The 19,377-nt window shown below is 58.8% G+C and overlaps 2 protein-coding genes across 3 annotated transcripts in view; one reads left to right on the forward strand and one right to left on the reverse strand.

Annotated features, from left to right (window-relative positions):
- Positions 1 to 12,442, forward strand: part of SLC38A10 (solute carrier family 38 member 10) — a 51,240-nt gene extending 38,798 nt beyond the window's left edge. Inside the window, exons 12-17 of one of the 2 annotated variants that reach the window (XM_010354276.2) lie at positions 3,967 to 4,134; positions 4,618 to 5,106; positions 5,683 to 5,802; positions 7,719 to 7,742; positions 10,379 to 10,555; positions 10,767 to 12,442. In XM_010354276.2, coding sequence (XP_010352578.1) covers positions 3,967 to 4,134; positions 4,618 to 5,106; positions 5,683 to 5,802; positions 7,719 to 7,742; positions 10,379 to 10,555; positions 10,767 to 11,896 — 2,108 coding nt within the window. In that variant the 3' untranslated portion in view covers positions 11,897 to 12,442. The remainder of the gene's footprint in view (positions 1 to 3,966; positions 4,135 to 4,617; positions 5,107 to 5,682; positions 5,803 to 7,718; positions 7,743 to 10,378; positions 10,556 to 10,766) is intronic. The other variant, XM_010354277.2, reaches the window with a different exon arrangement.
- Positions 12,443 to 17,269: 4,827 nt separating this feature from the next.
- Positions 17,270 to 19,286, reverse strand: NDUFAF8 (NADH:ubiquinone oxidoreductase complex assembly factor 8). Its single transcript, XM_010354275.2, has 3 exons — positions 19,083 to 19,286; positions 18,852 to 18,962; positions 17,270 to 17,567 (listed from the first exon to the last, which is right to left on the reverse strand). The coding sequence occupies exons 1-3, from the start codon at positions 19,164 to 19,166 to the stop codon at positions 17,538 to 17,540; spliced, it is 225 nt and encodes a 74-aa protein (XP_010352577.2). The 5' UTR covers positions 19,167 to 19,286; the 3' UTR covers positions 17,270 to 17,537.
- Positions 19,287 to 19,377: the final 91 nt, after the last annotated feature.

A 19,377-nucleotide genomic window follows, 5' to 3' on the forward strand; every position in this document is an offset into this window, starting at 1 on the left:
GGTGTGGTGGCTGGATGCTGAGGTGGGAGGATCACTTGAGCCTGGAAGGTCGGGGCTGCAGGGAGCCGAGATGGCACCACTGCACTCCAGCCTGGGTGACAGAGTGGGACCCTGTCTCTTAAAAAAAAAAAAAAAAGCTTTCTCAGTAGGGCATTGCTCCAGCAGGGTGGCGATGTCCCCACAGCCAGAGGAGAGAAGGGAGAAGCATGTGGCCCTAAGTCTCTCACAGACCATTCCGTGCTGTGTAGAAAATTCGGAGCTTCTTCCGCCTCCCAAGAGACAGCAGCGGTGCCAGCCGCAGTGGAGGCAAAAGCAGTGGTGAGGAGGTTCCGCCTGCTGGAGGCTATACCAGGGCCTGTGTTGCCAGCCCAGACACCCGGGTACCAGGAGCCAGATGGCCTGGGATTCCCCTTCACGTTCGGAAAGATGAGACCATGAGGTCGTCGGTCAGCTATGTGTGGAAGACTGGGCTGTAAAGCCAAGCCCTTAATGAGTAATCCTTTCTCATGGCAGCATCAAGGGAAAGTCAGAAATCAGCTATTGGAAAAGTTGCCTAAAAGCAGGGACTAGCTTTTAAAAGTCACGTCAGCGGCCATTGTTCCCGCCTCTTGCGAGTGTGGCGCCCTGGGATCCCGAGCCTCCTCATGAACCTGGGGTGGCGCTTGAGTGAGGATGAGGAACTCCGTCAGTGGGATGCCGGGACCATGGTTTTTTTTTGTTTTTCTTTTTTTTTTTTTTTTGAGACGGAGTCTCGCTCTGTCACCCCGGCTGGACTGCAGTGGCCAGATCTCAGCTCACTGCAAGCTCCGCCTCCCGGGTTTACATCATTCTCCTGCCTCAGCCTCCCGAGTAGCTGGGACTACAGGCACCCGCCACCACGCCCGGCTAGTTTTTTGTATTTTTTAGTAGAGCCGGGGTTTCACCATGTTAGCCCGGGTGGTCTTGATCTCCTGACCTCGCGATCCGCCCGTCTCGGCCTCCCAAAGTGCTGGGATTACAGGCTTGAGCCATTGCTCCCGGCCACCGGGACCATGTTTAAAAGTCGCTTCTTCTGGGGACCATCTGACGTGACTGTCTCCATCTTTGCTGATCACAAGGCACACAGAGGGAGCCACGGCGGGTCCAGGCTGGTAGCCTGCAGAGCCACCTTGCCGACTCTTGGGGTCTGGACGGCAGCGTTGCTGGCCTCCCTGCCCGTCCGTGCTGGCCTCCAGTCTGCGGTGGACGCCAGCCTTGAATGTGGGGTTGGGGACGCATTAGATGTTGCCCCTTTCCCTCCAGGTCACCATCTCCAAGTCCCCGAGCGTGTCTGACTCCAAAGACCGAGTCCTGAGCTGTGGCCTTGGCAGCCTTGGGGCCTCCCTGCCCAACTGGACAGCAGGGAGAAAAGTCTGAGGGATCCGCCTCCGCCGTGGCCCAGTCGTGGCCTCTGTCACTTGTTAGGAAGGTGTGTGTTTCTGTACCCGGCAGTGAGGAGCCGCTGGGACAGAGCCTAACGCAGCATCCCTGGCGCCAGGTGCCGATGACACCCACAGGTCGTGGTTTTTTGTGACTGGAGATGATTTTTTTTTCTTTTTGAGACAGAGTCTCGCTCTGTCGCCCAGACTGGAGTGTGCTGGCACGATACTGGCCAACTACAGCCTCCACCTCCCAAGTTCAAGCGATTCTCCCACCTCAGCCTCCCGAGTAGCCGAGAGTATAGGTACGGCACCACACCCGGCTAATTTTGTATTTTTTGTTGAGACAGGGTTTCGCCAGGATGGTGTTAAACTCCTGACCTCGAGTGGTCTTCCTGCCTCGGCCGCACACCTGGCCTGGGGGCGATTTTTGAAGCTGAATGAGGGGGACGGTGGCTCTGCGGCGGCACCTCTGCTGGGTGTTCCGGGGGGGGGGTGGAGCTGTCCCTCTTGGCCATGGACGCCTCTACTGTGGCTTAGCCGGGTGTATTGCTGGCCTCTTAGGAGAAATTCAGACGCCAGAGATCTCCTCCCTCCTGAGGAGCTCAGTCGTGAGCTGGCGGGGGCACTCCCCACACAGGGCCCCTTTCTGTCTTTGCGCAACCTGTGTTCATGTCGAGATCCGAAGAGGCTGGCAGCACTCAGATGTTTTTCAGTTGCTAATTTTGAAGTTTTGTGTTAGTTTTACTGCAGCCAAGAGGCACTGCCGGCAAACTGTCCCTGACGCAAAGGTCGGCTGCGCTGTGGAAGAGGCTGTGTGCATTGCCGGCGGACAGCTGCAGAGTGCCAGGCGTGAAGGCTGTGAGTGCGGCCCTCGGCTGGTCAGCTGCTGCCGGCGGCGGGGAGCCAGGACGCTCGTGCAGCCTTCCCGCAGGTGCCCGTGCAATCCAGCAACACTTGCAAAACGCTGAGAGGCATGGCGTTTCCAGGAGGTTCTCCAAAGAAAGGGACCTCTGGGGCAGTTCCCGGCTCACCGTGCTCACTTCCCATCCTGCGGCTCCTGCACCCACACGGAGCTCCCGCTGGAGCCCCAGACGGTCGTTCACGGCCTGAGGAACTGAATTTTGCTTCGTGCTGAGAAAATGACTTCTTAGAGGCAACTTGTTCTCTGACAACGGAGATTTCCTTTGTTTTGCTCTATTTTCCCTTCCCCTCGTCAGCCTCCCTTTCTTCACGTAGTAATCCATTGGACAGGCCCTCTTGATTGACAGTCGTGGCTCGTTTCTGCATGGAGCCTCTGCTGAGGCTTAATCATGTGACGGCGACTGGTGTGTGTTCACCTGCTCTGGCGGGTGGCCAAACGCTTATAGAACTGATCACTTGGGCCGGGTGCGGTGGACCACTTGAGGTCAGGAGTTTGAGACCAGCCTAGCCAATGTGGTGAAACCCTGTGTCTACTAAAGATATACAAAAATCAGCCAGGCATTGTGGCAGGTGCCTGTAATCCCAGCTACAGGAGGCTGAGGCATGAAAATTGCTTGAACCTGGGAGGCAGAGGTTGCGGTGAGCTGAGATTGCGCCACTGCACTCCAGCCTGGGCGACACAGCAGGAGTCCGTCTTAAAAAAACAAAACAAAACAAAACACAACAGTTGAATTTGTTACTTAGCTAAACTGTAGAGCCTAGTGTCTGCTTTCTGTTAACTGGTTTATTACCCAGTAGGGTGGTACCTATCCTCTACAGTTTGTCTAGGACTCTCAACTCCAAATTGACAACAGTGTAACTGTCTGTTTCCCTAGACTAACACATCAGGCTGCTCTTAGAAGGCTGGTATAAAGCTAAGAAAATTGTCCCCATTTTTTTCTCCTTTGAGAGCTGGCTGGTGAGCCCCCATCTGCTGCTCTGAACTGGACTCTGTGAATTCTTCTCCAGACAGCTTCACCTGAGTCCCCCTAGGCTGCAGCGCCTGTCTCAGTGGACATATGGCCTTGCTGGGACAGGAAGGTGGTGATGGAGGTGATGATGGTGGTGATGGAGGTGATGATTATGGAGGTGGCGATGATGCAGCGATGGTGGTGGCGACAGTAGTGGTGGTGGTACGGCTGGAGATGGTGGTGATGACGGAGATGATGGCAGTGATGGTAGGGGTGGCACTGATGGTGGTAGGGATGGAGATGATGGTGATTGGCAGCGGTGATGGTGGTGATGGCGGTGGTGGTGGTGGTGGAGGTGACGGTGATGGCGGTGGTGATGGAGGTGATGGCGGTAATGGAGGGGACTGTGGGAGAGTCGGTCGGTGGGCTCATGCCGCCATCTGGTGGTAATGACTGAGTATTACATGGAGTCTCGCTCTCCCTGCCCCCAGTTAGGTGTAAATTGCATTTTGACATATTTTTGTTATGAATACACATGAAAAATGACAGTTTTCTGTGCTACTTAGCTGCTAATGATCGAACAGGAAAAAAAATAACTGCTTTGGCTCTGCCGTTGGACTGGAAAATATGGTAACAGTCCAGGGAGAGCCGCCCCACTCCTGCAGTGCGGTTCCCTAACTGTGCCCTGCTCCCAGCCCAGGATCCGGTCGTGGCCATGGCCGAGGATGGCCGGGAGAAGCCGAAGCTGCCAAAGGAGAGAGAGGAGCTGGAGCAGGCCCAGATCAAGGGGCCCGTGGATGTGCCTGGACGGGAAGATGGCAAGGAGGCACAGGAGGAGGCACAGCTTGATCGGCCTGGGCAAGGTGCTGGGCACTGGCCGGGGGTGGGGACGGGAAAGGGGGCCCAGGTCCCTGCGGCGCGGCTCTCCGGGCTGTGTGTTCCCTTCAGCCCAGCCTGTGGCGCGGCTCTCCGGGCTGTGTGTTCCCTTCAGCCCAGCCTGTGGCGCGGCTCTCCGGGCTGTGTGTTCCCTTCAGCCCAGCCTGTGGCGCGGCTCTCCGGGCTGTGTGTTCCCTTCAGCCCAAGTGCTGGTCATTTTGTTTTCTATGTCTTTCAGTTCAGATGAATGTCCTGCCCCTCCCAGAGCAACTTGTTCGCAGCTGCCCCTGTTGTAACTTTAGCGTCAACTGCGCTTGACCAGGCAGCAGGGAGGCCAGTGGGGAGGTGGTATCTGTTGGCCTGTGTCACACTGTTGGGAGCCAGAACCCAGGGAAGAACCCAGTTCAGATTCCCTGGGAAGGGAAGGAGGGGCCTCAGCCTGACCCCACCTGTCCCCCGTGCCCTTGCAGGGATTGCCATGCCTGTGGGCGAGGCCCACCGCCACGAGCCTCCTGTTCCTCACGACAAGGTGGTGGTAGATGAAGGCCAAGACCGAGAGGTGCCAGAAGAGAACAAACCTCCATCCAGACACGCAGGCGGAAAGGCTCCAGGGGTCCAAGGCCAGATGGCACCGCCTCTGCCCGACTCAGAAAGAGAGAAACAGGAGCCGGAGCAGGGAGAGTTTGGGAAGAGGCCTGGACAGGCCCAGGCCTTGGAGGAAGCGGGCGATCTTCCTGAAGATCCCCAGAAAGTTCCAGAAGCAGATGGTCAGCCAGCCTTCCAGCCTGCAAAGGAAGACCTGGGGCCAGGAGACAGGGACCTGCATCCCCGGCCCCAGGCAGTGCTGTCTGAGCAGCAGAATGCCCTGGCAGTGGGTGAAGGGGAAAAGGCCAATGGGGTGCCGCCACCAGGCAATGCCGCCGGGGATACAGGGCAGCCCGCAGAGGACAGCGACCATGGTGGGTGTCAACCTGGGCTCCTGTGGGACGACGCTTCCCTCTCGGGCTGGGGAGGCTGGGCAGGGGCAGCAGAATCGATGGCTCCTCCCTCAGGCCCCAGTCTCTCGCCCTGCTCCAGATTAGCATGCAAATGGAGCGGCCCGGCAGCTGGTGGGGATAGGAAGAGGGTGGTGGCTGACAGCTACTGTAATATCTGTCACACAGTTGTTTGCCAGACCACTAAATGTCAGGTGCCGCGCTGTGCTCGTGTGTCTGCGCGCACACGGGGGGTGGCGCGGGGGGCGCCTGACAGGTAACACGTTGTTAAGTGCCCATCTAAGAGCTGCTTAGGACGGTTCTTGCATTTTAATTGCGAACGCAGTTAACATTGGCTCATTGCCACAAGCCTATGAGGTTGTTAAATATTTTTTTATTGCTTCGCTAGTAATCATCAGGTTGAATATAAACTGTGCTGACGGGGGTGTCTCTTTAGAAACATCTGCCACCTCCTTTTGTCCCTCCCTTGCCTTCTGTCCCCCCCGCGAATCCTCCCTTGACTTTCCTGCAAAACCTTCTGAGTCTTCACCGTGTGTGCAGGTGGGAAGCCTCCCCTCCCAGCGGAGAAGCCGGCTCCGGGGGCCGGGCTGCCGCCTGAGCCTCGCGAGCAGAGGGACGTGGAGCGAGCGGGTGGAGACCAGGCGGCCAGCCAGCTGGAAGGTAAGGCCTTGGCCCCACAGCTGCCCGCCTCAGGCCCAGGGAGCAGCAGCCCCTCCCCCAGCCCTGGGGTGATGCCCAGGTCATCCCAGGGAGCCCTGTCAGGCACCCTTCTCTTTCCAGCCGTCTGCTAAGCAGACCCCTCGGATAGCTTCCTGCTCCCTTCCCATCAGCAGCTGGCTTTCTGGGAACGTTTTATCCCTCCCTGGGAACGTTTTATCTCCCTTACTCCCTTTAAAACACCCGCAGCATTGTCACCTGGCTTGTGATTACCATTTTGTCTCATTTTAAAGCAGGTTTGTTAGAGTTCTAACACTCTCAGTATTTAAAGCCAGGCAGGTGTGGGCATGCCTGCACCCAGATGTGATTTATTTTAAGTCTGTGCCCCAAGGGGACCCAGCTTGCGAGTGGCTGCACCCACCCTGGTCCTAGCAGAGCCCCGGCCCAGAGTGCTGCTCCCACACCCTTGGCCCTCGGAGCTCGGCTGTGTTCATCGGCAGGGATCTGTCACTTGTCCCTCCAGGAAGGCTCCTCATGCCTTTGCTCTCCTGAGAATAAAACTTACTGTGACTCCTCCTCCAAACTTCCTGCCCCTTGGGTTCCAGCTGTTGGCTTTTGCGGCCCCTCCTTGTGACCTCACGCAGTTGGGTGGCAGCAGCCCCCTCTGTGGGCCTGCTGGGGACAGGCTTCTGTGCCATGTCCTCTCCCAGGCTGGGGGTCCACTCACCCTCTGAGGGTGTGTGGCTGCGCCCCCGCTCGCCAAAAGTCACGTACATTTGGTGGCAGCATCCAAGCCTTCTCTCAGGATGGACAGCCCTGCCCCATGCGGGGTCCATGTGTGCCCCGGCATTGAGAGGGTCTGTTCCAGGGATCTGTATGGGGGTCACAGGGCACAGCCGCTCCAGCCTCCTGAGCCAAGCCCCTGGGAGCAGGTGTGGGAGCTCTGGGCCAGCCTTGGCGCGGGCACCTCCCAGGGCATTTGTAAGACACGCACTTCCTGCCCGCGCCTCTTGCCCTGTGGCCTCAGGACAGCCGGTCCGAGGGAGGGCGGGTGCAGCAGCCATGTCCCAGTGGCCTCAGGACAGCCGGTCCGAGGGAGGGGGTGCGGCAGCCATGTCCCAGTGGCCTCAGGACAGCCAGTCCGAGGGAGGGGGTGCGGCAGCCATGTCCCAGTGGCCTCAGGACAGCCAGTCCGAGGGAAGGGGTGCGGCAGCCATGTCCCAGTGGCCTCAGGACAGCCAGTCCGAGGGAGGGGGTGCGGCAGCCATGTCCCAGTGGCCTCAGGACAGCCAGTCCGAGGGAAGGGGTGCAGCAGCCATGTCCCAGTGGCCTCAGGACAGCCGGTCCGAGGGAGGGGGTGCGGCAGCCATGTCCCAGTGGCCTCAGGACAGCCAGTCCGAGGGAAGGGGTCCGGCAGCCATGTCCCAGTGGCCTCAGGACAGCTGGTCCGAGGGAGGGGGTCCGGCAGCCATGTCCCAGTGGCCTCAGGACAGCTGGTCCGAGGGAGGGGGTCCGGCAGCCATGTCCCAGTGGCCTCAGGACAGCCGGTCTGAGGGAGGGGGTGCGGCAGCCATGTCCCAGTGGCCTCAGGACAGCTGGTCCGAGGGAGGGGGTGCGGCAGCCATGTCCCAGTGGCCGCGGCCTGGCTTCTCATGGGTGCAGCTCGCCCTCCTTGCACCTGCAGCGCGGAAGACAGAGCCGAAAGGTGTCCCTGGGCTTCTGGAGCTCTGAGCTGCTTCAGAAGTTTGCACATGTGGGATTTTGTCTCAGGTTTTAGTCAGCCCGTATTTTTTGATTCCAATTCCTATGCTCTGTTACCTGAACCTGTTTGATTCTTTTGATTTTCTTCTTTCTGAAAAAGACTTTTCACGGTTTCCTATTCTGCTTTTCTTCCGTATGCCTCTCAACGGGACGAACAGCTGAGATTAAAAAGATAGTAGCAGGTACGAACCCAAAGGAGTGTGCTGAAGTAAAGAGCGTGCCTGGAGGGCCTCAGACCTGCGCGCAGCCCCTCGGCGGCACACCTGCCCCAGGACAGCCCTGCATGGGGACACGTGTCAGGCCCCAGACCCAGGCTCAGCCGCAGCCCTCAGGCGGGGTCCCAGTGCCCACTCTGCTCCCTTGTGTTATAAATGCTGTCGTCCTTCTTAGCCCTGCTGTGGCCTTGCCTGTCATCAGAGGGCAGGCTGCTTAGGGCACCAGCCGAGGCGGGGCGCTGCCTGCGCCGCGGCGTCATGGGCCGCCTTGAGAGATCTGTGTGGGTCTCAATAGGTGGGTGGCTCCGTGCCTTCTGCAGTCCGGTCCCTGTGGTGTTGGTGGGCTCTGGCTGTAGGAACAGCCTGTCTCCTCCACAGTGCTTCACATGTGTCCCGTGTGGCTTCTGGCTGGACGTGGCAAGGCTCCTTCCTCCCTCCCCCCTCCCCCTCTTTTTTTCCCCTTCTTCCTCTTCTCCGCCCTCTTTCTCCCTCCCTCCTTCTCCCTCCTCTTCCCTCCCTCCTTCTCCCTCCTCTTCCCTCCTTCCTTCTCCCTCCTCTTCCCTCCTTACCCCTCCTCTTCCCTCCTTACCTCTCCTCTTCCCTCCCTCCTTCTCCCTCCTCTTCCCTCCTTCCTTCTCCCTCCTCTTCCCTCCTTACCCCTCCTCTTCCCTCTTTCCTCCTCCTCCCTCCTCTTCCCTCCTCCCTTGTCCTCCTCTTCTCTCGCCTTCCTTCTCCCTCCTCCTCTCTTTCTCCCTCCTCCCCCGCCCCCTCCTCCCTTCTGTCTCCTCATCTTTCCTCCTCTTCCCAGCACCAGGCCCAGGGCTAGTCCTTCGGGGAGCAAGTGAGGCCGTGGTGCCTGCCCTTTCGGAACCCTGTCCTGGAGTACGGGGAGGTGTCGCCAGCACGTGGGATCTCGTCCTTGTACCATTGACCATTCCGTGGTTGAGCCCTGCAGCACCCAGGGCGAGCGCGTGGCCCATGGCCGAGGTGTCTGGTCCGCTGCCTGCACTTCCTCGTGGGAAAGGAGGTTTGCAGGAGATCTGCTCTGCCCGTCATGGTCTTTCCCTGCTGGCAGGCGTCTGGCCCGGGATGCTAGCAGGGAGCAGGGGCTGCCGCTCGAGGGCCGGCCCCATGGCCCTTATCTCCTTGGAGCCGGCCCTGTCCCCCACATGCAGGGGTCTGGGTGAGGCCCAGGGCTGCATTCCTAGGAGAATGCTGACCCTGCGCTTCTCTGGCTGGTCAAGGTGTCACTGGGGAGGCTGGGCCGGCGCGTCAGTCTGTGTCTGGCATGCAGGGGCCCTCCCTGAGATATCTGCTCTCACCACTCGCAAAACATCCTTCTTGCTCCTGGATTGAATTTTTATGCCTGACAGCCCCAACCCATCATTTTTCAAAGCTTCCTATAATAATTTGGAAATGTGTTATAAAAATTACAAAATTCACGGCCGCTTGCAACAAATAACTGGCCAGTGCTGAAGCGAGTCAGACCAGGTGCTCCTGCAGCAAGTGTGTGCCAGCTGTAACCCGGGCAGGCCTATCCTCTGGCCCTTGCTGCCGTCACCAGCTCTTAACGCTGGGCGCACCAGGGCTCCCCATCACGCAGGACCTGCCCAGAATTTCCACAGCAGATGGTGTTCAGGAGCGGTGGTCAGGACGGCTGGCCGGGGCCTCACTGACCCTCCAGCTCCCATGCTCCCCTTAAAAGAAGACAGCTTTTATTTGTTTTTAAAATTCTCATCTCGGAGGAAACTTTCTAAAAGTACCAATATTCTTTTCAAAACATAGCTTACAGTTTTTCTTTTCTTTTTTTCTTTTTTGAGACAGGGTCTCGCTTTGTTGCCCAGGCTGGAGTGCAGTGGTGTGATCACAGCTCACTGCAGCCTCAACCTCCTGGGTTCAAGTGATCCTCGGGCCTCTGCCTCCCGAGTAGCTGGGAGTACAGACGCCTGTCACCACACCCTGATAATTTTTATTTTTATGTTTTTTGTGTGTGTGTGGAGATGGGGGGTCTTGCTATGTTTCCCAGGCTAGTCTCTACCTCCTGGGCTCAAGCGATCTGCCTGCCTCGGCCTCCCAAATTGCTGGGATTACAGGCATGAGCCACCGTGCCCAGGCTTATTTTCTTACGTACTTGTCCTGGAACAACTGAATGTGTAAAGTGGAAAAAAAAAAAAAAAAGAAAAACCCACCCAGCCCAGATAACCATCTCTGACATTCTGGCAGATTCCTTTTGACTCCGTGTTGCCCTGTTCACTCATTTTCATGGACAAGAAGCAGGCTTGCTGGGGTCCTGCTGGGTGCGGCTGCGGCACAGCCAGTGGGAGAACTGATGCAGCAGAGTGGCTGGCTGGCGGGAGAGGCCATCCCGGGTGGGCTTCCAGGGGCAGTCAGGGCGCAGCCTCTCCCGGGCCCTCGGACCTGCGTGTCTCGCTGCGCTGTCCAGGTTTCATGGTCACGGTCATGACGAGTGTCACCAGTGACCAGCGTTCGGGCGCACTCCCTGCAGGTGGCCTGTGTGTGGCCTTGCTGTGGGCGCAGTCCTTGGCCCAGCACGGTGCATGAGCAGCCCCGGCACCCTCTGACTGTGTGCTTTCCAAACCCAGAGGCTGGCAGGGCAGAGATGCTGGACCACGTCGTCCTGCTTCAGGTAATCAAAGAACAGCAGGTGCAGCAAAAGCGCTTGCTGGACCAGCAGGAGAAGCTGCTGGCGGTGATCGAGGAGCAGCACAAGGAGATCCACCAGCAGAGGCAGGAGGATGAGGAGGACAAGCCCAGGCAGGGTAGGCTGGGCCGGCAGATGGAGTGGGGTGGGGCCGGGCAGGGGGTCTCCTGCCGTCGTCATGCGGCTGGGTCTGGGGCTCGGTGGCCTCAAGTCCTGAGGGTGAGTGTGGGTTTTGGTTCCCAGTGCCCAGTGTTGCTTGTTCTTTTGGGCCCCCACTGGCAGCCTGTGTTCAGTGCTGTGGCTCAGTTGATGGCCGACTTCATTTGCAGTGGAGGTGCATCCAGAGCCTGGGGCGGCGGTGCCTAGAGGCCAGGAGGCCCCCGAAGACAAGGCCAGGGAAACGGTGGAGAATCTGCCTCCCCTGCCTTTGGACCCTGTCCTCAGAGCTCCCGGGGGCCGCCCCGCTCCATCCCAGGACCTTAACCAACGTTCCCTGGAGCACCCTGAGGGGCCTGCGGGCAGAGACCCTGCTGGCCCTCCTGATGGCGGCCCTGACACAGAGCCTCGGGCAGCCCAGGCCAAGCCGAGAGATGGCCAGAAGGATGCCGCCCCCGGGGCAGCTGGCACAGTGAAGGGGCTCCCCAAGGGCCCAGAGCAGGTGCCCGTGCCAGACCCCGCCAGGGAAGCCAGGGGTCCAGAGGAGCGCCTTGCAGAGGAATTCCCCGGGCAAAGTCAGGACGTTACTGGCGGTGGTTCCCAAGACAGGAAAAAACCTGGGAAGGAGGTGGCAGCCACTGGCACCGGCATTCTGAAGGAAGCCAGCTGGCTCGTGGCAGAGCCAGGAGCAGAGACGGGAGACGCTCGCATGGAGCCCAAGCAGATGAGCCGAGACCTGGGCCTTGCAGCAGACCTGGACCTGCCCGGCAGGGCGGGAGGAGCGGCCGCACAGCCCCAGGCTGTGGTCCACCAGGTGGAACCGCGGGTCATCTCTGACGGCGAGCAGGACGGACAGCAGGGCCACCGGCGGGACCATGGCGGTCACCTGGAGATGAGAAAGGAGGTCCACGGCGGGGACCATGTGCCTGTGTCTCACGAGCAGCCGAGAGGCAGGGAGGACGCTGCAGTCCAGGAGACCAGGCAGAGGCCAGAGCCAGAGCTGGGGCCCAAACGAGCTGTCCCGGGGGCCCAGAGGCCGGACAATGCCAAGCCTAACCGGGACCTGAAACTGCAGGCTGGCTCTGACCTCCGGAGGCGACGGCGGGACCTTAGCCCTCGTGCAGAGGGCGAGCTGGCCCCAAGGGACGGGGTCATCATTGGCCTTAACCCCCTGCCTGACGTCCAGGTGAACAACCTCCGTGGTGCCCTGGACGCCCAGCTCCGCCAGGCTGCGGGGGGAGCTCTGCAGGTGGTCCACAGCCGGCAGCTTAGACAGGCGCCCGGGGCTCTGGAGGAGTCCTAGCACCTGCTGGCCATGAGGGCCACGCCAGCTACTGTCTTCCCCGGCCAGCAGCGGGTCTTTCTCAGCCGCATCCCAGCCATACTCTGGAGGTCACATTCATCTGTCCCCAGGGTTTCATGTCTGAGGCCCTCACCAAGTGTGAGTGAGAGTATAAAAGATTCACTGTGGCATTGTTTCCAGAATGTTCTTGCTGTCGTTCTGTTGCAGCTCTTAGTCTGAGGTCCTCTAACCTCTAGACTCTGAGCTCGCTCCAGTCTGTGAGGGGACATGACCTCCGCTGCGAGCCGACCGGTGCACTCCCAGGCTCAGGCTGGGAGCTGCTGCGTCTGCGATCAGGCCTCCTGCTTCGGCCAAGGAGCACGCGTGGTCTTCAGGTTGAGCTCGGCCGTGCGTGGAGGTGCACATGGCTGCCAATGGTCCCAGCACAGGCTACCGTGAGAGCCAGCGTCCAACCCCAAACTTGCAGCGACTCCGAATTATAACTGTTTACCGATGTTTCCCACAGTGTGGCAGGAAGTTTTGAATAAACACTTTTGCCTTTGCCCAGCCTCGGTGGATGCTGTTTGGTGTCCGGGAAGCACAGGGAACAGGGGCCGGACTCGTGAGCGGGGCATCCAGGGACACTCCTCTTGGTTGGCCCAGCCCTCCATGGTCTGTGTTTTGCAAAATCCAGTTGTGGCTTTTTTTTTAAAAAAAAAAAAATCCAGTTGTTCACCTGGACGTCAGGCAGGGGGTTAAGGCCAATGATGACCCCGTCCCTTGGGGCCAGCTCGCCCTCTGCACGAGGGCTAAGGTCCCGCCGTCGCCTCCGGAGGTCAGAGCCAGCCTGCAGTAAAAAACACCACTGATACCTGATTAGTGAAGTTGGGGGAGTGACTGAAAGTCTGAGGCCAGCTCAGGGTTTCACATGTATAAAGCAGAGGCCAGAGGTCACGAGGGAACAGTGCCATGACCTGAACATCGAGCATGGCAGTGACTGGACACGAGACGCAGCACAGCCCCAGAGAGACCCTGTGAGCAGGCAGAGACCGCCTGGTGCCAGGAGGTTGTCCAGCCCCCAGGGCCAGGCCGACATGCATGCTGCCCCGTGCCCAGGACAAGCTCCACAGCCCTCTTGCCTGGCGGGGGAGAGGAGGTGCTGCTGTGTCCAAGCACGTGTGGATGGGGACTGCGTCCCTGAGTCTGCGTCGGCTTGTCCTCTGGGGAGCTTGCGCCCTGACCTTGCCACGAAGGGGGGAGGGCCAGGGCCTGGGTCTGGGGGGCCCATGTTGGTGAAGGGTCTCTGCACGGAGGGCCGGGCCTCGGCCTCTGGCGGTGTCTTCTGCTTGCACCTTTTGATATCCTTTGGCTTTTTATTGTAGTTTCTTACCTTGAAGGATGTCACTGGGCAGCCTGAAGACTGGAAATTTTTTTTCTTTTGAGACAGAGTCTCACTCTGTCGTCCAGGCTGGAGTGCAGTGGCACAATCTCAGCTCATTGCAACCTCTGCCTCCCAGGTTCAAGCAATTCTCTTGCCTCAGCCTCCCTAGTATCTGGGACTGCAGGCAAGTGCCACCACGTCCAGCTAATTTATTTTTTTATTTTTTGTATTTTTAGTAGAGACCGGGATTCACCATGTTGGCCAGGCTGGTCTCGAACTCCTGACCTTGTGATCCACCCACCTCAGCCTCCCAAAGTGCTAGGATTACAGGCTTGAGCCGCGGCGCCCGGCCTGAAGACTGGAAATATACTAGAGGGAAGCTTCTGGAGGCTGAGTGGTGACGCCTGTGGAGTCTCGGGGGCTGGGAGGAGGCTGCAGGGCCGGGGGCTGCAGGGCCAGGGGCTGGGAGGGGGCTGCGGGGCCAGGGGCACTGCTCAGCATTTGGGAGGTACCCCACCGAGGGGGTTCAGTCCTGGTCATTTCTGTCTTTCAGTCTCAATTAAAAACAGTTGGCCGGGCCGGGCGCGGTGGCTCAAGCCTGTAATCCCAGCGCTTTGGGAGGCCGAGACGGGCGGATCACGAGGTCAGAAGATCGAGACCATCCTGGCTAACATGGTGAAACCCCGTCTCTACTAAAAAATACAAAAAAACTAGCCGGGTGAGGTGGCGGGCGCCTGTAGTCCCAGCTACTCGGGAGGCTGAGGCAGGAGAATGGCGTAAACCCGGGAGGCGGAGCTTGCAGTGAGCTGAGATCCGGCCACTGCACTCCAGCCCGGGCGACAGAGCGAGACTCCGTCTCAAAAAAAAAAAAAAAAAAAAAAAAAACAGTTGGCCGGACGCGGTGGCTCAAGCCTGTCATCCCAGCACTTTGGGAGGCCGAGGCGGGCGGATCACAAGGTCAGGAGATCGAGACCATCCTGGCTAACACGGTGAAACCCCGTCTCTACTAAAAAATACAAAAAACTAGCCGGGCATGGTGGCGGCGCCTGTAGTCCCAGCTACTCGGGAGGCTGAGGCAGGAGAATGGCGTAAACCCGGGAGGCGGAGCTTGCAGTGAGCTGAGATCTGGCCAGTGCACTCCAGCTTGGGTGACAGAGGGAGACTCTGTCTCAAAAAAAAAAAAAAAACAAAACAAAAAAACAGTTCCAAATGAACCACTGCTCAGTGGTAAAACGCCTTCTGGACATTCCCCTCAGATTGGAACTCCATTTGTTAAATTGCTCAAAGTGAGATTTTCATTCTGGCTGGATTTCCCCAAATATCTTGCCGTGACCCAGTTTTCTTTTTCTTTGGAGGTTATTCCACCCTCCCTGCTTTCTGCTGAGATGGCTGCTGTTGGAGCGGGCTGCCCTCAGCCAACACAGAGGCATCCATGACAGCTGTGCCTCTGCTGTCGCCCGTCCCACTGCACCCCGGAGTCCCTGCACCCCCAGCCACAGGCAGGGTCACCGCCCCCATGCACACTTCCTTATTCCTGCCCACCCCCAGCCCAGGTGGCAGCCCCTCAGGGAAGGAAAGAGAAACTTCTTTCCCCAGAAGCCTCACAGACCCCTGGGTGGGGCCTCTCAGAACAACACAGAGGGGCCCCAGGGCCGGGCTGCACTTCCTGACCAACCACAGGCTGCTCCTATCTGGTCAGTCCTGGTGCAGGTCACTGGGCCATGGAGCCTGCCTCTGGGGGCTCAGTTCCAGAGCAGGGCCGCAGGGATAGTGCTGGCCCGTTGCCAGTGGTACTTCTGTGCGGGAACAGACTTGCACAGCACGCTGGCCGAGGGACGGAGCTCAGCCCTCCAAGAACTTCCGGCATCGCCTGAGAGCCAAGGCATTTGCTGTGGTTTGAATGTGTCCCCTCCAAAATCCAGGAGTTGCCTAAGTGATAGTATCAACAGGTGACTAGGCTGTGGGCTCCCTCCTTGCTCCTATGATTAAGAGCCTTATAAAATGACTGGGCGCGGTGGCTCACGCCTGTAATCCCAGTACTTTGGGAGGCTGAGGTGGGTGGATCACCAGGTCAGGAGATGGAGACCATCCTGGCTAACACGGTGAAACCCCGTCTCTACTAAAAATAAAAAAAATTAGCTGGGTGTGGTGGCGGGCGCCTGTAGTCCCAGCTACTTGGGGTGCTGGGGCAGGAGAATGGCGTGAACCCAGGAGGCAGAGCTTGCAGTGAGCCAAGATTGTGCCACTGCACTCCAGCCTGGGCAACAGAGCAAGGCTCTGTCTCAAAAAAAAAAAAAAAAAAAAAAAAAAAAAAAGCCTTATAAAAGAGGCTGCACGCAGCATGCAGGTCATTTGCTCTCTTGCCCCTCTGCCTTCTCCAGCATGAGGATGCGGCACAAAGGCCCTCCCCAGACACCAGTGCCTGGATCTCGGGCTTTGCAGCCTGCAGAGCTGTGAGAAACCAGGCTGTTCTTTGTAAATCACCCAGTCTCAGGGCTTTGTTAGGGCAGCAGGATGGCCGAAGTGCACCTGAAGTAGTTAGAGCTCTGCACTGTCCCTGCAGTGCGGAAACAGCAGAACCCCTCCCCCTTCCCTTCGCCTGCTCCCTGCCCCTCCCCCACTCCCCCCCAGCTTCCTGAGCTGTCAATCGATGTGGTGCTGAGATCCAGTCACTCAGGGAGGAAGGGCAGAGCAAAACTGGAGGAAGGTTTGGAAGGAAAAAGAAAATTTGGAGTGGCAGAAAAGACGGTGTCCCCAGGAGGTCTGAGAGCTGAGTTTGGAGGTGCGGGCCACACTGGGCCACAGAGAGTCTGGCAGGTCTGTCACCACCTCACACACGGGGTGAAGGACAGCAAGGGGGAGTGCTGGGAAGACAGGTCTGTGGGCGGGACGGGAGGCTGGCTTTGGAGGGAGAAGATGCAGGAAGCTCTGCCAATGAATTGCCAGAGAACGGAGGAGAGGGCGTGACAGGGCTAAGAAAAGGACGTTTGTGCAGTGAGGCTCGCTCATGGATGAGTGCTGGGCACACGTTAAGAGGAAAGCAGGGTGGGGGCAGCCGGCCCTGCACGCTGGGGAGGCGGGTCGGGTGGGTCATGCCAGCACACGACATGAGTCTCTGGCCTGTGCATGGATGGGCTGTGGTGGCTTCACCCCAGCACTCTGGTCTGGATTTCTGTGGTTCCCAAGATGTGACACTATCCTGGCCCTTGGGACACAATCCAGCGCTCTGGCCTGGCTCCTGCAGACCCACCACCCAGATCAGACCGCAGGGCATTTGGCCCTTAGGGGAAACCAGGCTAATTCTGGGGTAGCATCTGTAGGAGGAAACATGGAGGAACAGACCTCAGCCCACGGGCTCAGCTGCTAGCACAGGCCTGGGGGCAGGTGCAGGCTGCAGCCCCATGACAGTGCGACCTCCACAGCCCCAGCAGGGGGCTCTCAAAGCAGTCCCCGCCACGCCCTGCAGGTGGCGCTCAGGCCCCACGGACTCCCAGGTCTCAAGGTCAACAAGTGCCTGGGCAGCATCAGGATGTGACCCTTCTCACCTTAGTTTTAGGTCAAGTGATGTGACAGGGAGGGGGAACGAGAGGGCAGGTGCCATCAGTGACGTACCTGGGCTGCTGAGGGGGGCGACCAACCCCGCACAGGAGGGGCAGTGGCTGCTGGTGCTCTACACAGGCCCCTCTCGGAGACTCAGGCCCTTTTGTGAAGAGCCCCCGCCCCGCCCCGTGTCCAGGAAAGCCACCTGCGAGGAGCCTGCCCCACGGAATGTCCCCTCGTGGTGCTGACGTCCTTGTCTTTGGTGTGTGCTGTATACCCATAGCGAGATCTGCAGGCTTCACCAGACTCACATTAAATACCTTAGTGAGAATGTTTTAAAATGGGGACCTTGAGGCAGGGTGTCCCCGAGTCCCAGCCCTTCCAGTTTTGGGGGAAAGGCTTTGGGTCCCCCCATTCCACTTCGGAGAGGCCAAGACCCACATGTCACAGTCTGCACGCAGTAAGCCCCAGGCTGCAGGACTTAACGGAGTCTTTATCGTGGCTTCCATTACATCTTACTCTAACTCAGATTTACAGACACAACACTGGAAAACCAATTCCTGCTCTACCCACGCCTCAACTTGTTAAGAAGAAGAAACACAGGATCTAACACCCAAGAATGTCACATCTTCGCCATTCCCACTTCCTTTCTGCCCTAGGCATTCAGTGTGTGCCACGAGGGGCCATCAGGACGAGGGCACCGCACCCACGGCAGCAGACAGGTGTGAAGCTGAGTCCCTCCTAACGGCCTCGCTCCAGCGTCTTCTTGGCCTGCAAGATGAAGTGTTTTGTCTGAATGGCTTGCTTCCAAGTTAGATATGGCTCAAAAGAAAGCTACCACACTAAATGTCGTGTTCTACGCAAATACCTTACAGAGAGCGTGGTGCTGGCATGTGGTGGGGGCTCGACTGGTTGGAGCCTGGGCCCCATGGGCCAGTTCTCTGGGCCACTTGTCCATGGGACAAGGGCCTCATGACACTGTCATGGAACTCACTGCTGCACCCTCCTCTGAACCCCCACCAGACGCCACATTGGAACCCAAGCTCTCATAAAGGGAAAACAAGAGCCCCCCAACTTTTTTTTTTTTTGAGATGCAGTCTCGCTTTGTCGCCCAGGCTGGAGTACGGTGGCGCAATCTCGGCTCACTGCAACCTCCACCTCCCAGGTTCAAGTGATCTTCCAAGTAGCTGGGACTACCTCACCAGGCCCGGCTAATTTTTTTTTTTTTTTCGTAGAGACGGGGTCTCCGTATGTTGCCCAGGCTGGTCTCAAACTTCTAGGCTGAAGCAATTCACCCGCCTCAGCCTCCCAAAGTGGTAGGATTACAGGCATGTGCCCCCATACCCGGCAAAAAGTGCAACTTCTGATGAGTCACCCACCCCTGGATCCAAGGCTGCTAGGGCCGGGTAGGGATGAAGGCCATGGAGCTCTTGTTCAACTACCCTTTCTCTGATCCAAATCTCCGGATTAATAGCTCCCAGTAAACAAGAGTCAGCACTGGCATCAAGGCCTACCCCAGATACACTGAGGTGATACCCAGAGAGGCTGACACTTAGGGAACCAGCCTCAGAATGACTTAAAGCCCCCACGGGCAAGAAGCCCTATCGTGCCAGTTGTGAGGGTGGCTGGGGGTGCCCGGCAGGACAGGTGCTGAAGGAATCCACCACTGCAGCTGCACGGGGCGGCCTGCAAGTGAGGGAGATGAAGACCCGGAAGGTGCTGGGCACTTTCTGGGAGTCCTGTGTTGGGTCGATCCTGGTCTGATACCCCTTGGCGGCAGTGCTAACCCGAAAGCTTACGCGTTTTACCAGGCGCTTTAGTGCACATATTTCCCATCCTTTCTGAGGTTGGTGCCAGTCCCGTTTTACAAATACGCAGGGACAAGCCCTGGACGGCCGAGGTTTCGCGGGCTCGTCGGTGGCTCGGTGGTTTGGTCAGCCGGCGTCTAAAGCACGCGGCAGGCGCTCAAACCTTGAACCAACGGGAAAGCAAAGGAAAGCTGGGGCCCCCTGGATCTTGGAGGGGAAGGGCTAGGAGGGGCCCGCGCCCACCTACCGCGGCGGCGAAGCAGCTCCGCAGGGCCTCGAACTCCCGCGCGCAGAGGTCCTTGCTCAGGCGGCCGCCCGGGGCCGTGGAAGCCTGCACGCACCTGCCGTACGCCGCGGCCTGCGGAGGGGATGGGCGCGGGTCATGGGGTCCCTTGACCCCGTCACCGCCCTCCCTCCCAGTCACCTCCCCGCGCTGCTCCTCCTGTCCAGCAGCACTGGCCTGCCCGCGGCTCCTCACCTCGGCCCCGCAGGCGGCCAGCCGCTCGGGAAAAGCGCGGAGGCGGCTTCGCACGCGGCCCCACACAGCTCCGTTCACCGACATGAGCGGCTGTTCCAGCGCCCCTGGACGCCGTCATCTTAGGTCCGTCCTCTTCCGGTGTCAAACAGCTTGATAGGTCGGCGCTTCCGCCCATAACCTTTCCTGAGCTTCTTAATTGGCTAGAGCCCCTGCAATTGGCTCTTGTCCTAGTCTGTCTGTGCCCTGGGACTTCGGATTGGCCTAGGCTCAAATTGTTTACGAAGCCAACCTCAGG

The sequence above is a fragment of the Rhinopithecus roxellana genome, chromosome 19 (assembly GCF_007565055.1).
Source record: "Rhinopithecus roxellana isolate Shanxi Qingling chromosome 19, ASM756505v1, whole genome shotgun sequence".
Taxonomy (NCBI): Eukaryota; Metazoa; Chordata; class Mammalia; order Primates; family Cercopithecidae; genus Rhinopithecus; species Rhinopithecus roxellana.